The 14183-nt window shown below is 38.4% G+C and overlaps 2 protein-coding genes across 4 annotated transcripts; one reads left to right on the top strand and one right to left on the bottom strand.

Moving 5' to 3' along the window:
- The first annotated feature begins 708 nt into the window (after positions 1-708).
- Positions 709-5462, top strand: Rexo5 (RNA exonuclease 5). Of its 2 annotated transcripts, XM_076826244.1 has the most exons (10): positions 709-923; positions 1817-1992; positions 2056-2225; positions 2559-2805; positions 2883-3081; positions 3164-3389; positions 3461-3605; positions 3675-3925; positions 4019-4412; positions 4856-5462. In XM_076826244.1, the coding sequence occupies exons 2-10, from the start codon at positions 1864-1866 to the stop codon at positions 5147-5149; spliced, it is 2055 nt and encodes a 684-aa protein (XP_076682359.1). In that variant the 5' UTR covers positions 709-923; positions 1817-1863; the 3' UTR covers positions 5150-5462. The 2 variants fall into 2 exon arrangements, with proteins under 2 accessions (XP_076682359.1, XP_076682456.1); XM_076826341.1 differs by lacking the exon at positions 1817-1992.
- A 209-nt stretch (positions 5463-5671) lies between these two features.
- Positions 5672-13494, bottom strand: LOC143375714 (uncharacterized). 2 transcript variants are annotated; one of them, XM_076825142.1, is made up of 5 exons: positions 13330-13494; positions 12760-13105; positions 11695-11948; positions 11511-11600; positions 5672-11337 (listed from the first exon to the last, which is right to left on the bottom strand). In XM_076825142.1, the coding sequence occupies exons 1-5, from the start codon at positions 13376-13378 to the stop codon at positions 6068-6070; spliced, it is 6009 nt and encodes a 2002-aa protein (XP_076681257.1). In that variant the 5' UTR covers positions 13379-13494; the 3' UTR covers positions 5672-6067. The 2 variants fall into 2 exon arrangements, with proteins under 2 accessions (XP_076681257.1, XP_076681339.1); XM_076825224.1 differs by having other exon boundaries at positions 5672-10047; positions 13330-13492.
- Positions 13495-14183: the final 689 nt, after the last annotated feature.

Raw genomic sequence — 14183 nt, forward strand, 5'->3', positions numbered from 1 at the left:
ATACCGGCCCTAGAGGTGTTATGCGTCATTCTTACAGTCTTTCCGTAGCAGGGGACCAAATTCTTCTTTTACCAAAAAGAAGATATAGATTTAGACAAAGCGTAGGTAAGATAGGCCTACATTTTAAGGAAGGTTCTGTGCCACCCAGGGGGACCAAGCCGTCTTTGTTTGGCTGAAGTTTTCCCGTTTAGTTAGCACCGTATTGGTAGGAGGCGCTAGGTACATCACACACACATGCCTACGTGTATCAGTGAGCACGACACACAACCTTTCGACGTTGGTGAAATGTTACCATGACGACCGTCGTCATTTAGAAATGTTTGGCGCAGACACGAGGAAGTGTCCTCACTTTCCCTGGTTTACCCTTTCTAAGCCCGTCTGACCATGGATTGTCGCGTCAGTGACGCGTATGCAGCAGATAGAAGGATATACAAAGCAATTGAATATATTTTCTTTTCCTAAGAAAAGAAGAAATATTCAATTTCAATGTTTATCCTTCTATCTGCTGCATACGTGTCGCTGGCGCGACGATCCGTGGACAGGTTTTAAAGTAAACGGTACATTACACGTATACACATACACATACGTCCCGATTCACACCAATTCACACATTCACAGTTTAGTACGCACCTCATTGGTAGGAGGCGCTACAAACTCTGCTTCAACTTTCGTAAGAGGGAAGCTTGGCCCCCCTGGTAACGTCTACTCTATTCTGTACTTTGTGGTAGAATTAACATGTGTTCTTTGATACTTTAGTGCCGTTTGTAACTACTCAAACATTTAAAGTAAAATTATATATTTAATATCCAACTGGCAACAAGGATTCCCAAATTTGTTTCTACTCTATTCATTTTTTGCGGAGAACGCTCCTGTTACGTCAAAGACACATAGTGAAAATATAACCTTTCAGGAGTCCAACAATGGTATTACGATTTATAAGTTTCTTCATAAATTTTAAGCGAATAATAGAGAAATACAAATTACTGTTCATAAGTTTTCTATTACAAACATCCCGTTTCTGTTTACGTTTAAAAGTGTATTTCAATCCTTTTTTTGTCACCGTTCATTTCATGAATGAAAAGTAAATATAAATGACTATAACCGTTGTATACCCGTTAGTTCAGTATGGTTATGATTCCGTTTGCATGAGTCTGCTGGTTAAAATAATGAAGGGAACTGAACATTTCTGCGCTTGTTATTCTATATTTAATACACGCATTCTATATAAATATTTGCGCGAAACATACGCCGTGCCATTTATCAAGTGGCATTTTTAGTTTCTAACAATGGACGGTAACCCGAGTAATGGGAAGGAAAACGATGAAACTGGCAACAGATACATACTTATAGCGCATATCAAATTGAAAGATTACTTTGCAAAGTTTTGTCACATGAAATCTAAGAACTTAATTGTTGAATTTTCACATAACCAAATATTTTTATTTATGAAGGGTTATATCTGACTCTCGCCTCTATCTTCACATGCAGAAATGTATAACACTTGTCTTACATTATACACAACACGAGTATTTGTCCATCTTTTACAATTCTCAGGTAATCCCATTTGGAAGATCCGTTTTAAAAATTGCCTCCATAAATTATCTTATACGCATATTTTATTAAAGAAATAGATATTGGTAGATTACCTTTATGTTTCTCCCACCGTTAAATGTGAATTTCATTCAATTAAAATCCACACTCTATTATTCATTCCTGTGCCGCGAGTTTCGAGATTATTAAAAGTTCATCAAATTTTTGTTATTTCTTCAAACTCCTCATAGATACGTGCAATAGTGTCTTCTATGTTTGTTTCAAGGTATGTAACTTTAACTTGTGTGGAGCAAAGCGTCAAAAGAAGATACCATGAAGGATTTAACAACAAAGCAATTACAAAGAATAGAGAAAAAGAAGAAGAAAATGGCCGCGCTTCTGGAAATTACTAAATTGAATGATAAGGACAGAGAAGCTAGAACCATTGCTCTTAAAAAAGCTGTAAGTACAGTTCACGAGCGTGTGTTATTTCTAATTATTTTTCGCTAATAAATATACTTTCAGTCCGAAGAAGCAGAGCAGTCCAATGATACGGATAGTAGCGAAACTTGCATAGAAGCAGTCTCCAAACGGAAGCGACCCTGCACCAAGGATTTAAAGGAGACTTACTTGGAAGAATCTGTTGAAAAAGAAGCTGTGGAGGAGTCGGATCCACTCGCTAATAAAAAACCTAGGTTTGCGAAACTGTAAATCTATTAACACGTTGATTGCCGATCGCACCGATCGGCGTGATTTGCGTTCTGTGACCAACGCCGCTCCGGTCCAAAATCGGCCGCTGTGACCAAAATCGCTCCGATCGGTGTAGTCAGCGTTGGTCACAGAACACAAATCACGCCGAACGGTGTGGTCGGCAGTCAACGTGTTGAACAGTATACTGCCATCGGGGCGTTTTTGGCGTCGAGGAAAGCACCGTCCGATTTCATCGGCGGTCAACGTGTTAATGTGCAGCCTGTATATATTTTTAAAGTCCATCTGATATTAATTAAACTGCTCTTCTCGTACTGCAGATTAAGCGGAGACGAGTATCTAAAATTGAAGCAGGAATTAAGGGATCGTAAAAGACGGCTCAGAACATTGCCTCGGTTTCGTTTGAAGGCAGTTGGTGAAAGTGCTAGTTTAAGTATTAATAGTAATGGTGAAGATAGGATACCTATTTTCCTTAGCGATGTACAACATTTATTACTGTATTCATTGCACGGCCACCATTCACCTTACATGCCGACAAGGTGGTGTCATCTCGAAAAGTACAATAAGGTAACGAACGCGTTAGATACACTCTGTAAATAAATTTGAAAATTAGGACGAGACGTGATTGATGAATATTTAAAAAGGTCGCCCATACTGTCGTTCTTGTTGTCGAAGGGCTCTCTTTGTACCACTTTGTGGCTTATGAAAGCGTATTTTCACATATAACGTCGAAATTGGAGCATCGCGTGGAAGTGCTAACGCCTACAGCATACGGGGGATCAGTTGTAGAAGATCTGGCAGCTGTTCCCATGACTGGGATACAGAGTGATAGGCTGATTAAACGTACATATATTTTTATTTCAAGGAAACGCATCGTTGCTGCTGTTATAAGAATCGTACAGAATATAGACCAGTTCTTTTACAGAGTATGGATCGTTAGAGGCGGCTTTACAAAGTTCAGGAGACGTGATAAAATTACTAAGAGCTGTTTTCCCAATGCATCAGTCTGGATCGATTAATAACGGATCCGTTGGAAAACCGACTGTGCTACCGGACACTGATAAATTTCCTCGAATACAATTACTTCTGTCTTTGTGTCAAATGGTCGAAGAAAATTATCCTGTGCCGCTAAAGGGTGAATTAGCAAAGAAGTTAGTATCGATGGTAAAGGTATTCTTGATTATTCTTCTAATTGCTCGTATTTAAATGTTTTACTGCTTAGATATGGAGATTATGTGATGACAAAAGACATGTACATAGAAGCTACAGCAACATCTCCAATGTTCGGTTTAGATTGCGAAATGTGTAGAACAACCAGCGGGGAATTGGAGCTAACGAGAATATCTCTGGTTGACGAAAGCATGAATGTAAGTTTGAAATCAACGGCGTTTGTACGAGTAAAAGTATACGAAAATTCCATTAAATTCTTATCACAGATTATTTACGACAGTCTGGTAAAGCCGGAAAACCCTATCACGGATTATCTGACGCGATACAGCGGTATAACGGAAGAACTGTTGAATAATGTCACAACTACTTTATTAGATGTCCAAGAAATGTTACGGAAGTTGCTTCCCGCAGACGCTATTCTTGTTGGGCAAAGTTTAAACTTTGATCTTCACACGTTGAAAATGATGCATCCGTACATCATCGATACGTCCGTGATCTTTAATATTACTGGGGACAGGTAAGTCGCTTTCACAGATTACAATTCTGCTGTCGAGAAAATATGCACTTTCTCTGGGAACGAACTGTGCTGATTAAATTATGTTTAATACAGATACAGAAAAACAAAATTGCAAACTTTAGTGAGGGAATTCCTTGGCGAGAGAATACAGGAAAGCAAAGCTGGGCATTGCTCCACTGAGGATTCGAAGGCCTCTTTGAAATTAACGCAATTAAAATTAGCAAATAGCGTGGATTACGGAGATGCTGTGTTAATTGGTCGATGCGATATGGACATATTAAGAATGGAAACAGAAAAGCGCGATGATTGTCAACAGACCATGAAAGCGGAAGTACGAAAGTATGCCACTTCGATTTTCAAACATGTAACCAAGGATGACAAAACAGCTGCGATTGTGGGAAACGAAGAAATCATGAACGAATATTCCAAGTATCTAACTTCGTCTATTAATATTATGGACGACGAGAATTTTGCTAAAAACGACCAAGTATGTATTTTCAATCTAAACTACCTAGTCGATAACTGTTTGTTCTTCATTTTATCGAAATTATGTTTTTTCAACACCTGCATGAAAATGGGTGTTTTTTACGCCTGCTGAGCAGGAGCAAAGTGGCCAATTTCAGATGTATTCGCGTTTCTTACTTTTCTCCCAAGGGAAAAAGACTTTACGCGCATGCGTATTTGCATTTTTTACTTTGCTCCCAAGGAAACCGGAGTTTAGCGTTACCCACGTATTTATTAATTTCGACGGAATAAAAAAGCAATCGAACGTGCATATTTGTTTGCGAATCGCTCAGCAGGCTTTCAAAAACACACCTTTCATGCAGGTGTTGAAAAAAAAATATGCGTGACAAGGTAGAGACGCGATTTCGCGCTCGTCGGAATCGCTTTCTTCTCTCCCTTGTCACGCAATGTACTATTCTATTGCAGGTGCGGCTCGTAGTGGCGGATAATGACAAACATGCGGTAACTAGAGCTTCGCAAATAGCAATGGAGCACGCTTTCACGTTATGTCATGTTAGGGTAGATAAAGAGAAATTAACAGATGATCAAGCGGAGAAAACTTTCCGTATTGTAAATAAATGGATTCACAAACTGTGGCAACATATGGCAGTGAATGGTTTAGCGTGTGTCGTATTCACGGGAGAAAACAATGCGGGGAACGGTGCCTGCTTCCTGAATTTAAAAAGAGAAGTGCCTGAGAATAGCGTAATACGTGCTTGAAGCAACGGAATCTTGAATTTGTACACTTGTACTTGTACTTCATTTAAGAAGAAACCATTTTAACAGCTATAATTCTGGTATTCGCACCAATTTTAGAAGAAAATACAGAAAGCTAGAAAACCAAGTCATCACGTAATGACTAATTTCGGTAATTATTTGCTAGAAATGTACAAATATTGTATCATTAATAAACTTTTTTATACTGCGTAATTGAAATTTAATAGAAATCTCTGCAAATACATGTAAGCTCTTTTGTGCAGAACGTTATAAATCCGCAGAACGCAAATCAAATTAAAGAGAGTATCGAATTGAATTGAATTTGTTTTAATTATCTTTTTCCCCTGAAGCGCCGCAAGTTATTCTAGCAACTATCTTTTATAAAAATGATATATTTCCATTACAATATGAAATAATCGCACATTACATAATAACGCTTCGTTCTTATATACCTTACTTTCTACTCTAATGCTGCAATCTTGATATACAAATAAAAACGGTTCACATCTCAGTAAAGTTTCGATGTCGATTTACTTAAATGCAGCAACAATATTTATTCAAAAATGTACATTACTTTACACTAAATTACAATAATCACTATTTAATACTTCTAATCATGATAAAACATTTAAAAAACAAAGTAATATCTAACTGGATATACTCAAATACTAAACTGCAAAAAGATAAACAACAGTGAATCAAGCTGGTAAAAGAATATAAAAACGCTATTGAAATAATTTAGGAAGGCAACAGCATGAAACACGTAATCGACGCCATAATTAGTTTTAAGGCTAATTTGAGCAGTTATATCTGCCACACGCTGTTGAAAGAAACTTGGTTGTTCTTCAGCAATATCTGAATTAACGAATTCAATAACGGCTGCAGATCGTATTATATAGATAACATGAAATTAAAAGGTTATTATGGCTTATTGCAAAATTTGTCTTTACCTGACGCCTTCTGCTTTTCTAAATACATTAAGTAAGCCGAAACGGGATGCCGTGAATTCCTAGCAAGCATTTTTTGCCTAAACGATACTACTGCAGCCTTCTTCTTTTTCTTCAGTTTCTGAAGATTCACAACATCGAATTGAGTTGTACTTCCGGCGGAACTTGGCAATGAGAGGATGTCGTCTTCAATATGTATGTCTCTTGTTTCTTTGTCCATGAAATTGAACGTCGAACGGGACGGCAATACTTCGTCGTCAAACTGGCATAATTTCCTCTTCTTCAGTGGCTTCGAGGGAATGTCAGACAGATTCTCAAGAACATCATCGGGAAGTCGTTTAACACTCTTTTTCTGCATTTCCACTACCTTGGATTTCTTCATTTGACTTTTAGATTCTAACTTCTGAATCTTGATTTCTTTTTCTGCTTGCATTCTTTCTAGGTGCTCCCTTTGTTTCTTCTTTTTTATTTCCTTATTAGCCTTAATACCGTCAGCAGTACGTTTTATTATTCCCAACGCTTCATCTCGAGCTTTAGAGAACGCAACCACCTCTGGTCCTTCATCTGAATCTGATGCTACATCGCCAGATTGTTGCGATTTAATAGCGGCCATAACATTTTCCGATGACAGTTTATCTTTCTTTTTAGACAATTTCTTAGGTGAAGATTTCTCAACTTGTGAATTAGTATCATGCGACAATAATTTCTGCTTCTTCTTGCGTAACTTCTTATCCGAAGCTTCTTCTTGTTCCAAAGCAGCATCTTTGGATAACTTCTGCTTCTTCTTGGGTACTTTTTCAATCGAGACTTGTTCACTTTCACTAGCAACATCTTCCGACCACTTCTGCCTTTTCTTAGACGCTTTTATAACAGAAACTTCTTCATATGGCACAGCGATTTTCTTCCCATTTTTAGCCTTCTTCTTTGCAGGTACTTGACTCTCTATGCCATCCTTAATCTTCTTTCCTTTCTTCTTTTTCTTCTTTTCATCGTTATGTATTGGTTCATTATTGTTTTCTAGATCTGTTTCAATCAAGTTTTCAGGCGACTCATTCACGACAGGCGCATCAACTTCCATGCTCACTACCTTTTTCTTCTTCTTCTTCTTCTTTTTCTTATCGACAGACGTTTCTTTTTCCTGCTCATTCTTAACAACAATACCAGTAGAATCATCGCGTTGCTGTTTCTTCTTCGTAATTCGCGAATTTATATTCTCTTCGAAATTTACTTCGGAAAATTGGACAGAATTTTGTTCTACTGCTACTTGTTTTCGTTTCTTGCGCTTCTTCTGACGATCACTCTCTAATATGTTGTCAGCTACTTTAAGCAATTTCTTTTTTAATGAATCATTTACTTCCGTAGTGGGTTCTTCAGCTTGTTCTTCAACAGCTGCATTTTCTTCTTTGAATTCTTTTAACGAATTGCTCAACTTGTTCGTACTGTTTTTTATTGATTTTCTTCGAGACTTACTGCTTAATTTCAATTCTGGTGCACTGTCGTTCAATCTCTCTTTCCTCAAATGCATCACTGTCGGTGATTCACTGTTCGGAATCGGTGTCGTTTTATTTAATTCTGTTACTTTAGAAGACGTTACGCTTGAAACATTTGTCTTCTCTACTAGCTCGATTAATTCAGACGGAAGACTTCGGTGCATGGGATTCTCTTTATCTTTCAATTTTCTTAATTTTTTCGCATTCTTTTCAATTTTTTGTGCTTTATCTTGAGCTTCTTCTTTATCGGGAGAAGTATCTTCTTTACCTTCGCGGATTTCTCTGCTTAAATTTTTACACGATGCTTCTAATGTTACATCTGGCGTATGCTGGTTGATGCTAAATTTCTCTAGTTTAGAGGAACTTGTTTTAGGAGTACTACATTCCATCGATTTGAAAAGTTTCTCCGTCTTTGTATTCAATATTGTTGGAGAGTCATTCAACAATTGTTTTGCATCATCTGTAAATTCATTGAAGACCCGTTTTTGTTTACTCTTTTTCCCTTTGAGAGAAGTCGAAAGAGATATAGTAGACAAGTTACACTCCTTTTCATCTTTCTCCGTTAGAGACGTATCTGTTTTAAGTCGCCTCTTCTTGCCCTTATTATTCTCCGTCATTGGAGTTAAACTTGAATCCGCAGATTTCCTTAATTTATTCATTCCTTTCTTGGAAGTATCCAATGATTTGTTTACTTTTTCGACACTTTCCTGTTCATCTTCGCTTTGCTCTTTCTCTTCAATTGAATCTACTTCCTCTGTCACTTTCATCTCTTCGTCTTCGTCCGCTACTTCTTCGTCTATTACTACTTCCTCTTCTTCGTCTACTACTACTTCTTCTTCTTCGTCATCTTCATTAGCATCTTCCTCGTTATTCAAATCTTCTTCATTCTCAACCGTTTTAGTCTCCTCTTGGTCTCCGTCTTCGTCTTCTTCTTTCTCCTCTTCAGCCTCATCATCCTCATCGTCGTCAACCACAAAGTCTAAAAGATCCGATCCATCGTCATCCGGATCCGATGACTCTGTCTCTGATGCTCTACATTCATCACCCGGTACATCGTCATCAGCAAACTCAGTGACTTCTTCGCCGTCAAGATTGTATTCCCTCCGAATATCAGAGTCTATACTTTTGTTAGACTCGTTCTCATTATCGCTGTCGCTATTGCTCTCTCCACCATACAAAAATTTAGGCCATTTCACACTCTCGTCTTCTGAATCTTGAGAATCGATGTTATCTCTACTGGCATCAGAATCTGACTCTAGATTAACCGCTGTTGAATAATTTCTGTGGAGTGTTTTCTTCGTAGAACTACTCTTCTTTTCATTGACCTCAGACTCTTTACATTCGTTGTCGGATTCTTCGATTAAATTTGGATCCAACTGTCTCGTCTTTACCCTTTTCTTCGGAGAATTATTCGAAGACTTGTTTTTCTTGCCTCGTATAATTATATTCTCATTACTCGATTCAGTCTCCGCTATATCACTTTCCTTCAACTTAGATTTATTCAAAGATTTTCTCTTCTTTTCGAATTCACATTCGCTAGATATTTCAGCTTTATCGTCCATTTCTTGAACAGATTTATTAAGTGATTTGCGTTTCTTCGGAGTATTATCGGACAATTTACTTTTACTTAACGGCGAATTAGTGAATGATTTATCGGATGTTTCCTTCGTCTCTGTTGCTTGTTGAGATTCAGATAAACTTTTCTCTCCCACTGACTTTTGCAATGAAACATTGCATTTAGGAGTGGACTGTTCGTCAGTCTGTTTTGAGATAGATTTTCTCTTACGTGTACATTCCGTGTCTTTGGCTTCTTCTATACCTTCGGTATCTTCTGCGCCTAGTCCTATATCTCCTGGATCTTCTTCTACATCTTCTCTGTCTCCAGTTTCTGCCTGCTTGGTAGATCTTCGCTTGCTACTCGTATTTAAAGATTTGCGTTTGCTAACATTCATCTTACATTCATCCTCCAATATAACATCCAACGTCATTTTTCCTTCTCCTGTTGCTTTCAACGAGTCCCTTCGCGACTTCAACACCACAGTATCATCCGAATCGTAATCAAACGGTTCATTTTCCTTCTTCAATTTTATATTTTCAGCAGCCAGCCACGCTTCTCTATCAACCAAAATAAGATCGCACTCGTTCTCACTTTCATTTTCCAGTCTTTCCGTGGACATCGAATGCACCGAATCCTTATCCACATCAGCGCCCTTCTCTTTCCATTCATCAGCTGGAATGTCTTGAAATAAATTAGCTGTATTCGTGTCAGAATCATTATCGTCCACTTCCATGCTCTCCAGATTTTTCTTAGGTGTTTCTCCCTTTCCCTCCGACTTCTTCTCCTTGTTATTCGATTGTACTTTATCTACAGATTTTCTCGAAGTTGAGGGATCATCCGATAGAGAAGTTTTCTTTGATAATTCTCCTTTCTCAGGTACTTCTTCAGTAGTCTCAGCTGGGGTCTCTGCAACAGCGGAAGATTCAGTGATATTAACCATGTCAGTTACATCTTCATTTTTATTAGTGTACGTAGAATTTTCTGGGCTCGTACGAGCATCATGAGACGTTTCTGGCATTTTATTGCCACGAATAGGCGAATTATTCGCTTCTCCTGTCTCTTGTAAATCATGCACAGTAGTTTCACTTTCGTTCTTCAAAGCAATGGATTCAGTATTTGCCACTAAAGACACGTCCGATGGCTTTGAAAGATTTCCCTGCGTACATTCCACTTCATCCAATTCAATCAGATCCACTGACTTGTTTAATTTACCGGCTTCCTCTTTCGCTTCGCTCTTATCGTCTGTAGACGTAATCTGGTTTATGCCATCTTCCTTGGAATCTTCAGTCTTATTTGCAGTGTCTTCTACGTGCGAAGTTGAAATATCCATCGCGATATTTGCATCTTGGTTACATTCGTCGTCCGAATAAGTCTTCTCTACTGGCTTTTCCAGATTCTTATTCGTCTCAATGGACTCGTGATTATCTGCTTTATCCATACTGTCTACACACTCTACGATTTGAATGCTGTCCTCTAAGCTTGAATTTGAACACATTTCTACGGGCAAAGCATTTTTATCTGTGCTCTCGTTAAGCGGAACCTCGCTTAATGAGTCTGTGTCTGTACTCACTATTAACTTTTGCATATTATCAGAACTATCCGCGTCTTCTTCATTTACAGATACGTTCTTATTGGCAGCTGAATTATTGGCCAAGTCAGCGTTGGAGCTGACTTCTTTGGTAGGAAGAGCAGTATCGTTTGTTGCGTCTGGCAACTCTTTCGAATAGCGACGCTTTGCTAATAAGCTTGCCTCGACACTAGGAGATTTGCATACCTCTTTCGTTAACTTATTTGCATTTATATTACTCGCCGACAAAGGTTTCGGACTTTGCAATAATGTATTAGAAATTATGTCTTCCTTATTCTGCGTGTCGCTAATAATGTTTGCCGTGTGATTCTCTTTATTACTAACATCTTCATCGTGTTCTTTTATGGAAACGTTTAATATATTTTCGTTCTTTAATCCCAGTTCCTTGGATGTGTCCTCGTTCGCAGTTTGCGAGAGTACCTGAGCTGCGTTATTTACTGACGCTTCTGTTTTCGTTACAGTGTCCGCAGAAAAGTTTTCACTTTTCTCCGCAACGTTTCCATCGTTATGTGATATTGTTTTTTCGTTGTCAACAGGCACATCCACTTTAACGTCTTCGGAAGTATTGGAAGGAGGCTCATCTGCAGCATTGTTATGTACTTCCTTAACTGTTGTGAATGTAAATACAAGTTAGGTATCATTTATATCTCACCACGGTAGAACAAAATGGTACAAAACATTTTTACAACAAGAGAGAGCTTACTTTGATCACAACGAAATATTACAATCTGGACGAAACAAGAAGTAGATAAAAAAAAATATGAAAATGAATTAAACTTACCACGTATATTATCCTCTTTACGTTTTTCATCTAAATCCTCGTCACTTGTTGACTTCTTCGATCGTACCGACTTTAAGGATTTCTCCAAGCCTAAAATGTAATACGGTGCAGTTATCATAAACTTTAAGCCTTCCTAAATTGAACGTAGAAATATCGTGAGAATGATATTTAAAGAATATAGTACCTGATTCATTAATTTCTTTAACATTAGGTAATGTACGATCTAATGCTATTACCGCAATCTTCATAACTTCCTTTTCCTCTGCAACAGTAGCTTCCGAAGGTAACACGGATGCTCGCCTTTTTGACTTGATTGGTGGTGTCTCGGTTACTTCCATGTTACCTTCAGGTTCCATTGAACTAGCTCTCATCCTGCGAGTAACTCTCGATATTGGCGGTGAAGACTTTGCTTCTGAACCAGCTCTTGTAGATCGCTTACTACACATAAAACAAGAGGATATAGCAATCCTACTAATATAATAAATGCGAAAGTGTGTTCGGATGTTTGTTACTCAATCACGTCGCAACTACACAACGGATCTTTCTGAAATTTGGTATACACGTAAGTCCAGGGCCGGGAATAACACATAGAATACTTTTTGTCCCGATTTTTTCAACCGATCTGGACCAAATATTACGTAATTACTCTTTGAACCCTGTGGAACACATAGGCTACCATGAAATCTGGACATCCCTCCCCTTCCCCCTATTTCACCCCCTTGATACTATGTGGTAATCAAAGTTTTACCCAGGCAACTCCGGGTACTTTTTAAGCTAGTTATAAATAAAAATAAATAAGTAGAAGTTTAGTTCAAAAGATTGCACGAAAGGTGTGGACAAAGTTTACCTCGAGAGGAGATAAGAATAAAAAGTCAGTTACTTATCAAAAATAAGACTTAATTTAAGGTACAACCAGTGAATTAAAAATGTAAAATGAGGTTTCTCTATGAAACCTTCCCACGAAACTCTTTTGCGCTAAACCTACAATATTTCTTCCCAAGGCATCGCCTCATTAGTCATAACACAAATTAAGTCCTCCTACGAGCTTAAAAAATATCAACTTCCAAAATTTAAAGCGAATTATCCGTATAAATTTGAGACAATGCAGCTATGAATCCATGGCCTTTTATGAGTCCAAGAATACATATGAAAAAGTCGGCTGAATTTGCTATCCGCTGATAAACATTTTATTCTGAACAAACAGACACGGCCATTATTACGGTATTAAATATCAAAGCGGTTGACATACCTTGCTCGATTATTAGGCTTGTTAAGTATATCTCTGACGGCAATGCCTTTGGTTTTCTTCGTTGGCGTAGCAAGAACATCCGTATCCGTAGGCTCGCTGACATCTGAGGCCACAGAATTCCTCCTGGAGCGTAAGGTTCTATTCTTTTCAGTTGCAGCAGAATTGTCCATGGTGCCCACACGTCGCCTCGTGGCCCTCGTTATTTGTGTATTACTAACGTTACTGGCGTCGCTTAAAGACGATTCAGGTGAGGATTCATAATGTTTCGTTGTTGGCTTGATTCGCGAACTACGCCGCAATGGGGATTCAACGGCTACCGAACCGGCGAGACCACGAGTCTTCCGACCTGAAAAAGCCGAGTAAATATGAAGAACAACGTACGAATGTTCGCTCGAATCTCATAAAGTGCATGCTTTTTACTTCACAGTGGCTTGCGAGACGAATTCGTCAAATGTATTCGCGTTATCAACTCGACAAAAGAATGATATTCGGCGTCGAATCGACCGTTACAGTCGGTAACCAGCCGAACCGCGTGCGCATATACAAACCAAAAAAATGAAAAATACGAACCAACTTTTACGTCCACTTCGTCGTCCGATTCTCTCATAGAGCGTGGCATTTTAGCTGTCGTTTGAACCACGCATCAGGCAACGGTATCGAACGGTATACACGAAACTAGAAACGAAGCACGGTATCTTTCTGTTCATAAACACGTGTTAACGTCCGAATTCAAAATCACGATATACTGAATGCCCTTAGCACATCGCGCGCGGATCGTTCGTCGTGGAAAACGCGAACAGAGACACCAAGTGGCAAGCCGTCGCAATAATTCGATTACTTTGAAAATTTCGTTAAAAAAATCGTATCAGAAATGGATTATAAATGTCCAAACACTAGCATATAATTATCAGTAGAAAAAGATAGGGGAACTGTTCATGCGAGTAAGAAATAATAAGAATGATGCTTCTGTAGCTGGCGCAAGTTGCTTCGTTGCATTTACAAAATGGGCGGGAAATTAAAACCAGATTATCGATTAAATTTAAGCGGTCAAGGGATCGGTAAAATAGACTTATGGGATCAAAAGAATGGTTAGTGTTGTCCTTAAGTTTGTTTCTTACAAAGTGAAATAGCTAATAAATATGCTTGTAATGTATCTGTACAATACTTAGTAGATGGCGTTGTATATATTCGTTTTATTGTTACACGTTTGTGTGCGTAGTAAGAGTATCTTTATTCAATAATTGTGCCATCAGTGGTATATAACCACAGACGAAGCATATTTTCTGTCACATTGTTTTGGTGCTCATGAGTCCTATTACCATTTCCGTGTCACGTCCAAAGTTAACGGCTAAGTGTGAAATAAGCACAGCACAGACGAGGTATAGGATAGACCTATCACCTTATGGATGTTCGTGTCGCTACCC

Source organism: Andrena cerasifolii, chromosome 1 (genome assembly GCF_050908995.1).
Source record: "Andrena cerasifolii isolate SP2316 chromosome 1, iyAndCera1_principal, whole genome shotgun sequence".
In the NCBI taxonomy this organism is placed as follows: Eukaryota; Metazoa; Arthropoda; class Insecta; order Hymenoptera; family Andrenidae; genus Andrena; species Andrena cerasifolii.